General features: G+C 42.4%; 1 protein-coding gene across 2 annotated transcripts; it reads left to right on the top strand.

Moving 5' to 3' along the window:
• Positions 1 to 907: 907 nt before the first annotated feature.
• kdm5bb (lysine demethylase 5Bb) lies at positions 908 to 16,441 on the top strand. Of its 2 annotated transcripts, XM_077598374.1 has the most exons (28): positions 908 to 1,297; positions 2,536 to 2,613; positions 2,934 to 3,056; positions 3,543 to 3,713; positions 4,013 to 4,069; positions 6,127 to 6,282; positions 6,701 to 6,794; positions 6,886 to 7,004; positions 7,381 to 7,539; positions 7,616 to 7,735; positions 7,818 to 7,976; positions 8,052 to 8,233; positions 8,354 to 8,516; positions 8,588 to 8,707; positions 8,793 to 8,987; positions 9,075 to 9,256; positions 10,402 to 10,526; positions 10,905 to 11,055; positions 11,303 to 11,417; positions 11,579 to 11,934; positions 12,486 to 12,624; positions 12,704 to 12,883; positions 12,964 to 13,125; positions 13,982 to 14,467; positions 14,550 to 14,634; positions 14,722 to 14,924; positions 15,250 to 15,510; positions 15,631 to 16,441. In XM_077598374.1, the coding sequence occupies exons 1-28, from the start codon at positions 1,142 to 1,144 to the stop codon at positions 15,766 to 15,768; spliced, it is 4,635 nt and encodes a 1,544-aa protein (XP_077454500.1). In that variant the 5' UTR covers positions 908 to 1,141; the 3' UTR covers positions 15,769 to 16,441. The 2 variants fall into 2 exon arrangements, with proteins under 2 accessions (XP_077454500.1, XP_077454507.1); XM_077598381.1 differs by lacking the exon at positions 4,013 to 4,069 and having other exon boundaries at positions 909 to 1,297.
• The last annotated feature ends 158 nt before the right edge of the window (positions 16,442 to 16,599 follow it).

The raw sequence follows: 16,599 nt of genomic DNA on the forward strand, positions 1-16,599 counted from the left end.
ATGAAACAAGCATCCCTCTTAATCGATTGTCAAAGATGTACGTGTGTGCTCGAAGGTGCTTTCAGGGTTGCAACTGAAAATGAATTGAGATCCAGATGGTTTTTCTGAAGATAAATGTTGGGTTGCCTACTGTTAAAATCATGCTTTCAATGGCGATTACTATGACAACTCAAGAAATGCTGGGGAAACTGACCAGGAAGAAGAAAATAGTGATGCTGCGTAGACAGTTGAAAAATATGTAACACAACTTGCCAAATTAATACTATGGAAAATTATAACTCAACAGGCCAAATTATCTTTGCGTAGTGGTCAGCGTTTAAACCTTTTAGTGCTTTGACGTTATGAAACGTTCTAGATTTCCACCAATTGAAGCGTACGTACATAAAAAAAAGGTCCGGCAGCGGCATCACCTGAGAATATTCATCCGCCTGAGTGTAAACATAAAACAACCCACGTAAAAAAAGGTAAAATAATAATAAATTATATATATTGTTTGTATGTATAAATATATATTCAATGACTTATCAGAAACGTCATTCCACGTAAACGTTTGGTTTAATGAACGTACTATTTCAAATGTTAGAACAACAAAAAAATCGTATTTGTTTTCATTTTCATACACAAAACAATTTTGTACACAATGTAATTATCATTTAGGGAGCAATGTTTAGAAATCTAGTAAAAGTTTAACGAAGCTATTATCGGGATTTTGGATGCTTTTAAGTTTATTGACAGCTTCATTACAATGTATTTTTTGTTTGTTTGCTTTTAAAGCCAATCTCCATCACTATTACAACATGAGTTAAGATTAACAATGGTCAATGAATCAACGTGGACGATTCCGACTGACTTTAAGCGTTAAACGTGGGAATATCGAGCACAAACAACCGGTGTCTAGTTTTTTTAGCGGACGTGCTCAATGCCTTGCAACGTTCGTTTCACAGTGCGTGGATGTGAGCGCGTGTGAACGTGGATGTGCGTGTTTGTGTATGCATGTGTGTGTATGTGTGTCAGCTGCCTCATCTCGTGTTGATGTCGACTTGCTGCCACCGGGCCCAACGTTGAAGTACGGAATAAAACATCCCCGCACACCCACGGATCCCCCTTTTCCTTCGCCGCAGACCGTCCGGTCTTGTCCGAAATGATGAGCCAGCTTCGACCGGACGAGTTCAAGCCGCCTCCGGAGTGCCCGGTGTTCGAGCCCAGCTGGGAAGAATTTGCAGACCCTTACGCTTTCATCAATAAGATCCGTCCCATCGCCGAGAAAACGGGCATTTGCAAAGTCCGGCCACCCCAGGTGAGCCCGTTAGGGGATGTTTAAACGCCCTATTTGGACGCGGATGCTTGTTTGCTGGAGACGCTTGTCGAGGGATTTAAAGGGACTCGCCAACATGGCGGATGAGCGACGGGCCAGGTTCATTCTTTGTGCCGCCGCGGCTCGCTGCCTCCTATTCGGCGTGGCTGGGGTCGGGAACAAGCCCCCACGGCCCACCTCTGACTCTCAACGCGTTCGCCTAGCGTGTCCCGAGTGGGATTCAGATCGTTGTTCATCGTGTGTCAACAAAGCGTCAGTGCTTACCCTGACCAACTGTCGTTGGGCTAAGAGGCTAATGCTAACTAGCAGACGCTGTCATGATGTAGCAGCACACGATGCTCTTGTCATAAATGTGAAAAAGAATAAAGACTTCCCTCTCCGATTGACAGCAAAATAATAAAGAATGTGGGATTTTGTCTATGATTTGGACCTGAAGGTCGCGTTGAGCGTTTTTTTTTTGCTGAAGAGCATCGTGTTGTGGTCAGCGTGTCACACCACACTGTCAATCAATTGGCAGTTTATGTTTCACAACACGTTATGTTTATTTTTTTTCAAGCCATTGTTAATGATGGACTCCCAAAAGTGTTCTATTGGCAGAACAAAAACAGCAGATCATGTAAATCACGTTCCCAAATGAATAGAGCAACTAATAAACAGTTAAGTGTTGTGTACTTATGAATGTTACACAACCTAGACAATATGGTTCCATTTTATTGGAAAAATATGATTCCCTGAAGATGAGCATCTGCCCAAACACGATCCGATCCATCCAGTCTTGTAGGGTGTTGTCCTCCATGTTGGCTTTGTGGTAAACTGGCCTGCTGACTGACTTGAGTCTTCCATCTGGCCATTTTGTGTGCCAGTGGGGGATGTATGCTTCTTACTTGTAACAAAAACTTGGGCCTCCCCTCTTGTGAGCCATCATTCTTGTTGTCGACGCTCAGCGGTGGTGGAAGAAGAAGAAGAAGAAAAACACTCAATTTTTTAGTTTTTTTTTATAGGTAAAGACGGAGGAAGGTCGTTGTCAAAATGCCTTTTTAGTCAAATTTGTAATATTGCTAGAAAATGATATTTTTGTTGAGTCAAACATTAAAAGAAAAAAGTAGTCAACAATCGGTACACGCAATGCTAAAAGGAGTTTGCAATAAAAGTAAGGAGCTGTGAAAGGTGGCCTCCCAGACAAAGACTGCATGTGATATTGTGCCGTTGTTGCTCTTTAGGGTTGGCAGCCTCCATTTGCGTGCGATGTTGACAGGCTTCACTTTGTTCCTCGGATCCAGAGGCTCAATGAGCTGGAGGTGAGTGTTATTGGCTCTATATCGGCTCTCAGAATGTTCATTAATAATTATAGTCTTTGTTTAAAAAAAAAAAAACCTCATCCCTTGGGGGGTGCTATACGTATGCAGGTGCCATCAAAAGTAGTAAGAATCTTTCCTGACAACAAAAAATGGCGGCTAGGGTTATAGCATACTGTTACATGCTGATGAGAAACAAAATGGAGATTATATACATATGTCTGCATTACACAGACAGATCTCTAAATGTTCTAAAAGTACATTGGAAATGTTCTAAAAGTACATTGGAAATGTTTCAAATGATATATTCTACCTCCTTGTAGGCTCAGACCAGAGTCAAACTCAACTTTTTGGACCAGATTGCAAAATTCTGGGATTTGCAGGGATGTTCCCTGAAGATTCCCCACGTGGATAGGAAGATTTTGGATTTATACCAATTTAACAAGGTAAGCGACAAATAACCTCATCTGATACAAATGTTTTAATATAAATTCACGAGCATAATACTTTTCTGTTGTTAAATTCACCCCAAACTGCGTGGGACTGTGAAATTTGTTTACTCGTGCCTTGGACGTGTGAGGAAAGTGTGCTTTTGTATATACACGTGTGTTTAATGTTACAAATTGGTTGTTATTCGTAAACTTGTGAAAATATCAGAACAACCACCACAATATTAGGATTTTTTATTTGCGTGTTACGCAGTATTCATTCTCTCCTTAGGTGATTAGTATACTGAAAAAAATGTCACGCTTAAAGGGGTAAAATTCCCAATAGTAGGACTGGCATTCCAATCATTTCAGGTGTTAAAGAAGTCACAAATAAGATGTCCACATTAATTTTTGTTGTCGTGTTCTTGCAACGTTGCGTATGTTAAGTTAAATTGTGGTAATTCCTTCCCTGACCCTACCATTATTGTCATGTCTCGATTCCAGTTAGTAGCGGAGGAAGGTGGATTCGACGTAGTCTGTCAGGAAAGGCGATGGACCAAGATTGCGATGCAGATGGGCTTTGCCCCTGGCAAAGCTGTTGGCTCACACCTGCGAGCACATTATGAGAAAACTCTCTATCCCTACAACCTCTTTCAAAGTGGTGCAAACCTGCTGGTAAGTCACACCCTACGTCAATAGGACCACATAGTGGGTTTCTCTCAGGACTAGAACCCAAATTACGAAACAGCATTTTGTGTCAGTGCTAATTGGAAAGTTTTAATTGGATATATGTAATTGTGTTTCATCCATTTGACAGTTTAATAATACCTAATATTAAAATTGTATGCATTCTTGTGAAACTGTGAAAAAACAGTTGTTTATGCCAAGAGAGCTCCTCATTGAATTGGTACCTCGGACCTGTTAGGGCAGGTCGCTCTAAATTGTTTAATTACATCAGCTCTCTCTTGCCTCAGACACCAGAGGCAGCTTCCAAACTGATGGGTTTGGAGGCTGATCCTGATCTCCAAAAGGTACGTGTGCATCACAGTCAACAAGAACTTTTACCATTAATGACAAGCATGTTTCTCTCTGGCTGGATTTTATTTCTTTTTTTTTTTCAAACACTGCTTGCAGAAACAATGTTTGAATGAATAACGAATGTTGGTGGATGAACAGTTAGTCAAGTTTCATTACCCTCTACCAATAAATTATTTTATTGTGCCACTGGCATGAACAGATGAACACAGATATATTTGTAATTACCGGTAATCAATATTTTTTGAAAAAATTATGTAAAATTGCATAACTTCCCAGAGTACCATGGTTAGGGCTCTTTTCAAAGACACTTTTCCACCACTTATCAAATTAACAATGCAGCCTAATCTCAAATGGGCATGTTGCTGCTTTGGTTATGGTGCACGCTAACTGCTTCCTACTTTAGACCTTTTTCTTTTGACGGTTGAAGTTACCTTTTATCTGCTTTGTTCCTTCCTATCCTGCAGTCTCTCACCAATTTAGAATTTTTTTTTTTTTAATTACATTGCTGCCCCACCAGGAAAAGAAATCAATCATATTTTGCAACATGAAAAGCTGAATGTTTTAATAGGGTATTGTGATAAGTCAAACATTGTCATTTGGTAAAACAAAGTCATTCCTTCCTGTTAAGATCACTGGTGGAAAACTGTAGGTATATTAGTTTTCTTAAAAAAAAAGTCAAATCTTTTGAAATATTATATTCATCTTATTTGTCTTCATTATATTACTATGATCCTCTTTTACAGAAGACATTTACCATAATCAAGATAGTGACAATTCAAAACTCTTAATGTACAAAATAAATAACTAAGTTGTAAGTCTGCAAAACGTTGATGCACCCCGTCACGGCATAAAGAGTGCGTAGTGGATCGTACCTTCCCGTTTGTGCGCCATTTAATATACCCCTGCTGTTTAATATACCCGGGTATATTAAATGGGGGGTATATTAAACAGCAAAATACGGTGACAATTATATAAAATGTTATATACTTTATACTTTGAACTCTTAGCAGCAACAGCCTGAACATAGAAAATTTAATTATTTAAGCTTAAGTTTTTCATGCAATAACCTTCCCTTTAAAGGCCACCATGCAGAAACTCCTTAATGACTTAGGTTCCACAATATGCACCTAGTTTAGGTTATTAATAAATTTTATGAGAAAAAAACATACATAACATAACCAAAAGGGTGCGCAATGGATCGAACCAAACATGCGAAACCAAAACAGTTCATTTCATCCACATGAAGCCTTAGTGTTACCTCAATTGGAGAGCAAACCTAGCACATTTTAACGTAAAAACGTCTCGCATTACCACATTTTGGTACTCGGACGTTTGGTCGCCCGGAAGGTTATTGATCATTACCATTTAAAATTGTTGCTCAAATTCCCTAAATACAAACTGCGAATTATTATTTTGTCATACTTAATGCCCTATTAATTATTAGGCTAAAGAAAAGGTCAAAATTTCCCATACTTTTATGTGACCTATATTGTGTTTTGTTGGAGAACCTGTTAAGACCCTGACTGACGTCCTTTCCTAAGGGGACAACTCGTGTACATACACACTCTTATACACTCACACATCCGCTCAGTGAAACTGCTCAGGGCCATTGTTGGCTTTGATTGATGCTTAGACCGTGTTGTTTTACCTTGTTTGGTACTCGGACATTTGGTCGCCGGACGTTTGCGACCAAACGTCCGGCGACCAAACGTCCGGCGACCAAACGTCCTTTGACCAAACGTCCGGTCACGCACATTTTAATGTAAGAACTTGTCACATCAAACATAAAATTTGTCACGTTATAAAAGAATATTTTGCCATTTTTCCTGGCGTGACAGCACTATGCTTCTTTTTTTATTTATAGCTCTGACGAAAACTTCAAGTACTTAGCCGGTTTAACCTTGCATTTACTGCATTTTTGTTCCAACAGAGCTGCACGCAATAAAAGCTCTATTCTAAAAAAATCCCAAGTTATGTTCAGTTAAGAGGAAAAACGTCCATGTGCTTACTGCCGAACTATAGTCTTCAACCTGTCCGTTGTTTGCTTTAGTGTGTTGAAAAGCCAGCCAACTCAGAGGACAGTACAGAGAGTAAGGATCAGATTGACACCAAGGACGCCAAACTGCAGGAGCCACTTCAAAGGCAACCTTTGCAGACGCCTGATTCTTGCCCCAATGCTCGCCGAGGGAAACGGATGAAATATGAGGTAGAGCGTGTTTGAAAAAATGTTGTAACTTGTTGCACACATTGGATTGGATAACTTTATTCATCCTGTATTCGGGAAAATTCATTGTGACAGTAGCAAGAGGGTGAGAATGCAGATACATATGGATATAAAATGCCACAGCACCCCTGTTAAAAAAAACATGTTTTTGTTTTGTTGAAAAGAGAGCAAATGAAACCTAGATTCTTCCCATCTATAATCTGTGCAAGTCATTTGAGATTTAAATTCTAATCCTTCTAGGATGGGCAGTAAAAATAAACAACTGAAATAATGTTGTTGAACAAGTGTGCACAAGCCTTTGTAGCTATGACTCTTGATCATAGTATTTAAGGCGAAATCAAATTCATGTTAATGCGTACCGTGTATTTTTACCTAACCTACATCTTCACTTTCCCTGTAGTCGATATGTGTGAAAACTGAACCGGGCGAGCCCGGTGAAAATCGGCCGAATCTGAGGAGGAGGATGGGCTCCTTTGTGGCCAAGCCGGAACTAGGTATTTTGTGCATTTGCTGCAGCATTTTACTTTGAACATGATGACTGATTCAGCATTCCTGTCTTCTTGCTTTTGTTTTTTTTATGTATAGAGAAAGAGATTCCTGTTCAATTAAAACAAGAGCCAGTTGAAATCAAGGAACCAGTCATTGAAGAGGACAAATTCAAGCAACGCTACAAGAAATACATCGAAGCGGTTCCTCCAAATCCAGTAAGTGCATACAGTGACTCTATGCGAATGAATAGAGGAATAATTTCAAAAGTGTCCTGATCTGGCCCCCCATGACATTTTGTGTCAACCCAAATTAAAACGTTCATCAAATATGTGGTTTTTGCTTAAATGTCTTCTAACTAAGATTTCTGTCGTCCTCAATGAAAGTTTGAAGAATCTGGAAATTGTATTCGTACAACATTTACTGTCTTTTCCCTTTGTTTAAGATGTTACATGTCATGATTAGATGTCATTTAATAATCAATTCACTTCCGGCGAGTCCATTTATTGTAGCAGTCCTAATTGGGAGCTACAAGAGGCCTCCGAAGGAAACCACGATTGTGATGTGGAAGATAACTTGGACACTCTGCTCTAGGTGGATCTGGTGGTCTGTCTGGTTTGCGGTAGTGGGGGAGATGAAGATCGCTTGTTGCTATGTGACGGGTGCGATGACAGTTACCATACCTTCTGCCTCATCCCCCCACTTAATGACGTCCCCAAGGGAGACTGGAGGTGCCCCAAGTGTCTCGCTCAGGTGACGATCATTGATGTAAATAATGGCACTTAACACAGAAACAGAGAATATACTGAGCATTTTGTCTCAATTTTAGGAATGTAGCAAACCTCACGAAGCTTTTGGCTTTGAGCAAGCTTACAGAGACTACTCCCTTCGTGCTTTTGGGCAAATGGCAGATGCGTTCAAATCGGATTATTTTAACATGCCGGTTCACGTAAGTGGAGTTTCATTCACACAAAGAGAAATGTTCATCTACAAACTTGCTATTTCTAATTCCAACTGTTGGTGTTTTCCAGATGGTTCCAACAGAGCTCGTGGAAAAAGAGTTCTGGCGCTTGGTGGGGGCCATCGAGGAGGATGTCACCGTTGAATATGGAGCGGATATTGCGTCAAAGGAGTTTGGGAGCGGGTTTCCCATTCCTAATGGGAAATTTAAGATTGCTCCTGCTGATGAGGTAAACTCAACACATCATTCAAAATGTAATGAACTGAACTGATGAGTTGTTGTTTTTTGGTTGGCCCCTATGCAGAAGTATCTCAAGTGCGGGTGGAACCTCAACAACATGGCAATGATGAATCCCTCCGTCCTCACACATGTGACGGCGGACATCTGTGGAATGACCCTGCCGTGGCTTTATGTTGGCATGTGCTTCTCCTCTTTCTGTTGGCACATTGAGGACCACTGGAGTTACTCTATCAACTACCTACACTGGTATGAACTTAATCATGCGAGGAGTGGTGCTCATTGATTTTGTAGAGCTTTCCATTGAAGCCCCGAGGAGAATTCAATTACTTAGTAGGTGGTTGTCCGTTTTTCTCCCCCCACTTCAAGGGGCGAACCCAAAACGTGGTACGGCGCTCCAGGCTTTGCTGCAGAGCAGCTAGAGGGGGTGATGAAGAAACTGGCTCCAGAACTGTTTGAATCCCAGCCTGACCTACTGCACCAGTTGGTCACCATTATGAACCCTAATACCCTGATGGCCCACGGTGTCCCGGTAGGTGTTGTAACCTTGCAACATAGCTCCGAAACATAGCAACGTTGATCAATTTTGGGGTTCTGCTTCAGATTTATAGAACCAACCAATGTGCTGGAGAGTTTGTGGTCACATTTCCCAGGGCTTATCACAGTGGCTTCAATCAAGGCTTCAACTTTGCCGAAGCAGTCAACTTCTGCACTGTTGATTGGGTAAGAAGGGGTTTGATTGATCAAATTGGGGTAAGTATATACCACAGAAAAAAACATGACAACCTTCATCTTTCTTTCAAACCAGATGTCCCTTGGTAGACAATGCGTCAATCACTATCGCATGCTCCACCGATATAATGTCTTCTCCCATGACGAGATGGTGTGCAACATGGCAGCCAAAGCAGACACTCTGGATGTGGTCCTGGCCTCTGCTGTCCACAAGGACATGGCCACCATGATTCTGGAAGAGCAGGAATTGAGAGAGAAAGTGTCCAAAATGGTGAAGTGACTATAAAAAGTTAGACTGACAATTATGTCCTTCACTGCTAACGACTGACCAATAGTTTTTTTTCCTCACATTTTAAAGGGATTAGTGCAGTGGCAGGAGGCAAAATACGATCATCTCCAGGATGACGAGCGACAATGTACCAAGTGCCGGACCACCTGTTACCTCTCCGCCATCACATGTCCCTGCAGCCCAGGAGTGCTGGTGTGTCTGCATCACATCAGCGACCTGTGTTCTTGCCCAGTCAGCGAATACACACTGAAGTAAGTCCCACTCCTTCAAGGTCTGGCTATTCCATCACAACATGTTGCAGTCTCACTCAATTCTAGGTTTTTTTTTATAAACTTGTAACACGTTTTGTTTTTTAAACATAATACTTCAGGGATTGAGAAGTTTGGATGTCATGCTTGCTATAACACGACTAGCCGAGGGCTATTATACAGTATTAGTAGTGATTTTTTTTTCCACGACAACGCACTCGTAAACGGAACAAACAAATTTAAATTAACTTGGATTAATATATACAGACACTCAAACATACGTTTAATGTAACTTTACACAAAACTGAATTCTAATTTTGTTGTAATCTTTTGTTACATTCGTTTTACGGGTTGGCGGTTTGCCACGTCTCCACCCTCACGTTCGCTATCGATGGGCTGTTTGCTGTTGTACTACGTATTCCCTTCAAAATATTCTGAAAATGATTCACACGAATGTCCTCACAATAGGATAACCCATGACCACTTGCCAACGAGAAATAGTCTTGTAGTACATTTTAGCGATCGCTACGCTGCTCATAAAGACCGGCTCGCAACTCCCTCGTTGAAATGGCTCCGGTTGCAACCGCTTTGAACGGCGCCTATGAGAGAGAGTTGCGACCAGAAATGTATTACAAAGAGGGAATTGCGAGCCAGTGCCGCTGATGTTCTTAGGAGCAGCGAACGAGAAGTAATATAATACTCCTCGTATTAGATAATAAAAATAACAGGAAATGCAACAGCTCAGTTTACCCACGTATTGATTGTGGGTAATGAGGTTTCATTCTGAGAAAGAGAGCCATTGCCTATCGGCGTTGTGTGCATGAGTATACTTCATTACCCAGAAAGCTCTCTTTTTGCCCGCGCATGCGCGTTGTGCGTTTCCTGGTCGATGCGTAGGAGGAAAAACTCGTCTGAATTAATCGTTCAGTGCTCGTAGATATTGTTATACACGAAAGATATGCAAAAAAGCTTGGTCGCATCACGAAATTTTGATCGCATGACGGCCGAATTATTCGATCGAAATTTCCGTCGTAAGACGAGAATTTTGTATGACGAGCGGTCGTGTGACGAGGTACCACTGTACTTAGCTTCCAATTAAATGTGAATTTTCAAGTTATACTTCAAATTGATTTCTATTCCGCTTGTAGTTACCGATACAAGCTGGAGGACCTGTTACCCATGATGAATGCTACGAAGCAGCGTGCTGAGCAGTATGATGCGTGGGCCTCTTGCGTCTCAGAGACTCTGGAAGCGAAACTGGAAAAGAAGAAAGGTATGCAAAAAAGTAGAGATAGAAACACCAAATATACCTTTACTAAATTTCCTATATGAACCATCATGAAGATGAAGTCATTGGCTGCCTTTGACGATGATAGATGATCACAAAGTAACCTTAGAATTTGTCCACCCTGCCATTTTGTCTTTGCCTGGGAGCAGTGATAGATCCCCGATTATTGCCTCCCACTCAAAATGCATTGGAATTCTATCGCCGTCACTGCCACTAAAGCATCATTCAATTGCAGCCATCCCAGTTAATTGGGATTTAATGTCAATTGCTATGAGTGGTATTGAGTGAGTTAACAAGACTGGTCATTTTATTAGAGGTAATTGGATTTGTGGTCCTGTAAGCAACACGGTCCTCTCTACACAGGCTTGCCCGTCTTCCGCTCTCTTCTTGCTGAGTCAGAGGACAAGCACTTCCCTGAAAACGACCTGTTGCGTCGGCTGCGGCTGGTCACCCAAGATGGAGAGAAGTGCTCATCGGTGGCACAGCAGTTATTGAACGGAAAAAGACAGACCAGGTACAAGTTCTTGAACTTGTTCACATTTTACATAGCTGTGAACTGAACAGTCTATATCTGCCATTGTGTTTTCAATTGGCAGTTGATTTTAAGAACCACGGGAAAAACTTATTTAATTCAAGATTTCTCTTTTTGAACGGAAGTCGTTCTCCTAAGTGAAGCAGTTTTTCCAAAACGGCTCAATCTCTATGTACAGACTATTGTTGTGTCAAGTTTGATGACGTAATTGATTGGACTTGTTCCCCAGGTTTCAATGTGGCATGGGGAAATCCCGCAGCCAGTTGACCGTGGAGGAGCTGAGTTCGTTCGTAAGGCAGCTGTACAACCTCTCCTGCTGCCTCACTCAAGCCCCCTTGTTAAAGGTAACATTTGTCCAACATTATTGTGAACAAAAACTAATATAATGATGATTCAATTTGAAGAAACAGTTTTGCTAACTAAAATAAAAACGATGATGTAAGTCAGCCAAGGCAGCAAATTGGACCGTGAACACTAGTCAAATTGTGATTGCCTCTCTTTGAAGGAGCTCTTGAACCGCATTGAGGACTTCCAGCAGCACAGCGAGAAAGTTCTGGCGGAAGAGGCTCCCAGCGTGGCGGAGATCCAAAGCCTTTTAGACGTCAGCTTTGGCTTTGACGTGGAGCTGCCCGAACTGCCGTGCTTAAGGGAGCGGCTTGAACAGGCGCGCTGGCTGGAGGGGGTGGAGCAAGCCAGCACCCAGCCGGACTCCTTGACTTTGGAAACCATGCGGAGGCTTATCGACCATGGTGTGGGCCTGTCGCCGCATTCGTCCGTGGAGAAAGCAATGGCGCGTCTTCAGGAACTCCTGACCGTTTCTGAGCACTGGGAGGACAAGGCGAGCAGTCTTTTGAAAGCCAGGTGAAGACAGCAGATCAAATGACGCCTCACGGCCTTCACATCGATACGCAAGGGTGCAAAAAAAAAATCTGTTGAATGACATCAGTGCACCTGATTTTGCTTCATTTTAATTCCAGCTAGAGCAAAAGTTGTGGCTAGAATATTCAACCAGATCAACAAAAAGTGAGCATCACGTTTAGTTCCGCCTTCATTCCACTGGTGCTGTTCAGCATTTACCGTCGCAAGTTGCTTTTAATGGCATGGCTGTTGAGAATGTGGCTCTCTCCATCTTAATGTAGCTCTTAAACACTATATTTTTACCAAAGTGGTGTTCCTTGACCATGCGTAGTTTCCATGCATAGCACCCAGGGTTCATCGAATTAGTGCTACTTTTCAAAATAATGACAATTTCGGGTTTAGAACGCCAAGACCTCTCGACTTGTTATTTTAGCAGTACATTCCGTGTGTGGATTTGCAAACAACGTGACAATTCTCCATATTTATTGTGACCTTGCGGGTCATTGCTCTCAGGTTTATTATTTACAGTGTTATCGTATTGTTTTACCCAACAGACCGCCTCATTCCATCGAGACCCTGAGTGCCGCTGCTGAGGTGGTCTCCGGCATCTCCTCCCACCTCCCTAACTGTCTCCTCCTAAAAGACACCATCAGGAAAGCTCTCGAGTGGCTTCAGGAAGCCGACGAGCTCGAGGTTGGCACGCGCTCGAGCTGCGTGTGAGTTGCTTTCACATTGGGGTGCGTGAGTGACTCGCAACCATCTTGTTTGGCAGGCTAACGACTGCATTCTGGTGATGGACAATTTATCGGATATGGTGCTACGAGGACAAGCCATTCAAGTTCACCTGGAGCCCTTAGACAAACTGGAGTCCTTATTGGTAGAAGTGCAAGAGTGGAAAAAATCGGCGGCTTCCATTTTTCTTCAGAAAGACGCAGCCAATTCCCTACTTGAGGTAAGTGCCCACCCCGTTTCACAAAGTAATGATGACAGCGAAATCTACGGAAGGGCTCACTAATGCCTTGTTCATCACAGACCTTGTGTCCAAGATGTGAAGTTGCAAATGCAGGTTCTCCCAAGAGGAACGCCAAGAAAGGAAAGGAATCTCCCAAAAATAACAAAAAGAAACCTCTGAGGCTTAGCACTGTCAGTGATGTGGAGAAAGCACTTTCAGAAGCTAAGGATTCTGCCACCATTGTAAGTGATTGTTATCTAAAAAAATGTTTGGGTTAATAGCAGATGTTGTTCATTTTCATCCAAACTCGTCAACGTTGTTAACATTTAAAAAAAAGCTTAAATAGACCTTGTCAGGGGTCACCAACATGCCCCGAAGCAGTGGATAATTGGTCTGCAGGCTTGTTAAAAAGACGCTCACAAGTGTGAGAAACCATACATAAGTGATCTTTTGAAACTATAAAACATGCAGATTCATGGGAATTAGAATATGGAAATCATTGATTTTCGAGGAGAATCATGATCAGTGTCCTCACATTAGGTCAATATGCTTACGAATGATAACATAACTAAAGTTGATTCACCTATAGATCTGGTAGATAACTTTATGAAAATGCCATTTATTTTTAACGTGTATAAATGATTTCTTGATGTATCTTTAAGTCTAGAACTATAAAAGTGCCTATGTCCTTTCAACTCACTTGCTCCCATTTGAGCCACGTAACTGGGTAAATTCTCCCTCTTTTCATAATGCACATTTCTGAACCTTTAAATAGCAAGTGACTATAATTTGTCCTTTAAATCCAGATATATGGACATTACATTTCACTGATTTTAGGACTGAATGTTAACATTTGGTATACAAGTTTGGCCGACATATCTCAAAGGGTGATTTTTCACTTGTGATGGCGCTAGGTCTGCATGTATACATAAAATTGTAATTTAATCCAATTTTAAAGATAATAATATTCATGAAATTAAAATGAATAAAAACTGAAACACACTGGCAATTGTCCACCCAAACACTTTTTTCCCCTCATGTATTGTATTCCTTTCCTAATATTGATGGCTCGAGACATGTTTTTCTTTGTCTTTTTAGAATGCAACTTTCGAGGCGCTGCGCACCCGGGAAATGGAGGCTTTTTGTCAGCTGAGGGTGGCGAACGAGTCCAAGCTGCTTCCCACCGCAGACTGCACCGACCTGAAGGTGTGCGTCTGTCAGAAGGCCCTCATGGGGGCCATGTTACAGTGCGAGCTCTGCAGGGACGCTTTTCACAGCGTGTGCGTCAGGGACCAATCGGACCCCGGCAACCCATCGCCTTGGCTCTGTCCGCGCTGTCGGCCTTCCAGGAAACCACCATTGAACAAAGTTCAACCGCTACTGGCGTCCCTGAGGCGTATCGGGGTTCGACTGCCGGAGGGCGACGCGCTACACCACCTCGTCGAGAGGACGCTTAACTGGCAGCAGAATGCACAGCAGATTCTACAGTCGTGTCATTTGACGGAACTGGATATGGGGGCGGAAATGCCTCCCATTTTGACCCGCTTTGCATCAGATTCTTGCGACAACTACAGCAACACCCAGGTCACTTGTCGACACCTCGTGAGCCGTTTTTTTTGGTTCCTTTCGTCTCAATGTCAATGCTGGTTTGGGTGCTTTCACGCAGGCCCCTTGTTTGACCCCAGAGTGGAACAGGACGAATCACGCTCAGACCGTCTTCTATACCGAGCAGAGATGCATTCCGTTGCAAGGTCGGTCGTCCGTCGGTCTCTCAAGCATAGATGGCATATTCTGTCAGGAAAAATGTCATCTCCTTTGACGTTTTATTCGCCTTACAGGGTTGAATGAGGACCTGGAGGAGCTGATGGTGGAAGGCCTCCTCCTGCAGGTGTCAGTGCCGGAGGTCCAGGCGCTGCACCGCATTCTATTGGACCGATCCACGAGCAAGCTCACAAACTCGTGCATGTCTCCGGCACGGGACAATTCCTTAGATAGCGACAAACATGTACACTATCACTCTCAGGGAAAAAACCTCAAACAGGTGAATGAGAAAACATCAGAAGGCATGCTTGTTATTTTAACTTTCAATTTAACGCTTGGATCAAAAGAGCTAAGCTAAAAATCTAATTATCTATCACTTTGTGTTACATTGATCCTTTATCGGGCAAGTGACTACTTCTGGTGCGTGAGACAAAATGTAATGTCCACATATTATGTCAACACCAGGTCTCAAACAGAGTTTTATATGCACGCACACACACAAAACACACATATATATGCATGTATTAATCATAACTCTATTTATATGTATTTTTGTGAACATCAAAAATGATTCACTTTTGCCACCAATGACCTTTCTGTCTCAGGATACTAAAGTAAGGGACGCACTGGCGGCATCAGAGAAGAAAGCCAAAAGGCATTTGGAGAGGGACGCTTTCAACGGGGAACACTGGGCGAGGGACACAAAGCACTCGCGCAAAAGACAGAAGATAAGTCAAAAAGACTTACAGCGAAGACCAGCCTCAAACTTGTCCTCGCCGCGTTCGGACATCTCGCAGTCGGACGAGTCCGATGAGGACATGGCTGTGTGTCCCGCAGAGAGGTGTCAGCTGCCCGAGGGAGACGAGGTGAGAACCAAGTCTTGGAATGGATGGGTCATTGAATGAACCACGGGGTGCCATATTTAAGATGCGGTAACTGTGGGGTGGCAATCATCTCACGTTGTCTGTCTGTCTCGGTCGGTGCAGGTGGACTGGGTCCAGTGTGACGGCAGCTGCAATCAATGGTTTCACCAAGTGTGCGTCGGCGTCACAGCAGAAATGGCGGAGAAGGAGGACTACATTTGCATCCGATGTGCGCTGAGCAACGTACACGTGACGAAATGAAGATAGTTTGTTGCTGTTGTCTTGGCACCAGCGGTCTCGCCATCATTCTCACCCCTCCCTTTTGTCCAACCTTTTTGTAACAATGGTGCTATCTTCTCTTTCACTTGTTGTCCAGAACTATACTGTGTAGTTATTTTTTGTATTTTTACATGCATATTATATATATATATATTTACTACTTATGAATTATTTGTGGCGGTTGAAATGGGGGGGGCAAGCAGGATTTGATGTGTACTGCATGGGATGCCGTTACAAAAGTCTTACTTCAACACAAACAGTAGAGGTTAAATCAGGGGTTAACATTTTCTTCTCTCCAGCCTCATTGCATGCATGTTAAGATTTAACGACATTGGAGTCACACTTTTCTCCCGCCTCCATGTCGCTTTTTACCCCAATGTTAAGTATGTGCATCTTACATAATTATTGCCATTTTTTTGTAGAATAGTTTTATTTATCTGAGCAATAAATTCTGTTCAAATTGGCAAACAGATTTCCGGTGACTCGTTGCTGCCGTAGCAATGGTGATGTACAGAGGTGGAGGGCTGGCAGCTACACTAACGGGTTGAAAGAAACGACTGCTCACGTGTACAAATGGCAGCATGTAATTTGGTATAGGATACTCAGTGTGGACTTGGCATAGTTTATATTGTGGAATAAATTCATTTTGTTCTATGGACAAGTGTTTTTTTAACACCTTATCTTGTGGTGTGACAAAAAAAATTGATGGGTGTGTCTTTTTTTAAAATCTACATGCTGAAGCGTGTTTTTGAGAGAAGATTTTTTGTGGGGTATGAGGAGCCAACACAACACGCTGAGTCAAGAACCAAGAAC

This window comes from Stigmatopora argus, chromosome 1, assembly GCF_051989625.1.
Source record: "Stigmatopora argus isolate UIUO_Sarg chromosome 1, RoL_Sarg_1.0, whole genome shotgun sequence".
Classification (NCBI taxonomy): domain Eukaryota; kingdom Metazoa; phylum Chordata; class Actinopteri; order Syngnathiformes; family Syngnathidae; genus Stigmatopora; species Stigmatopora argus.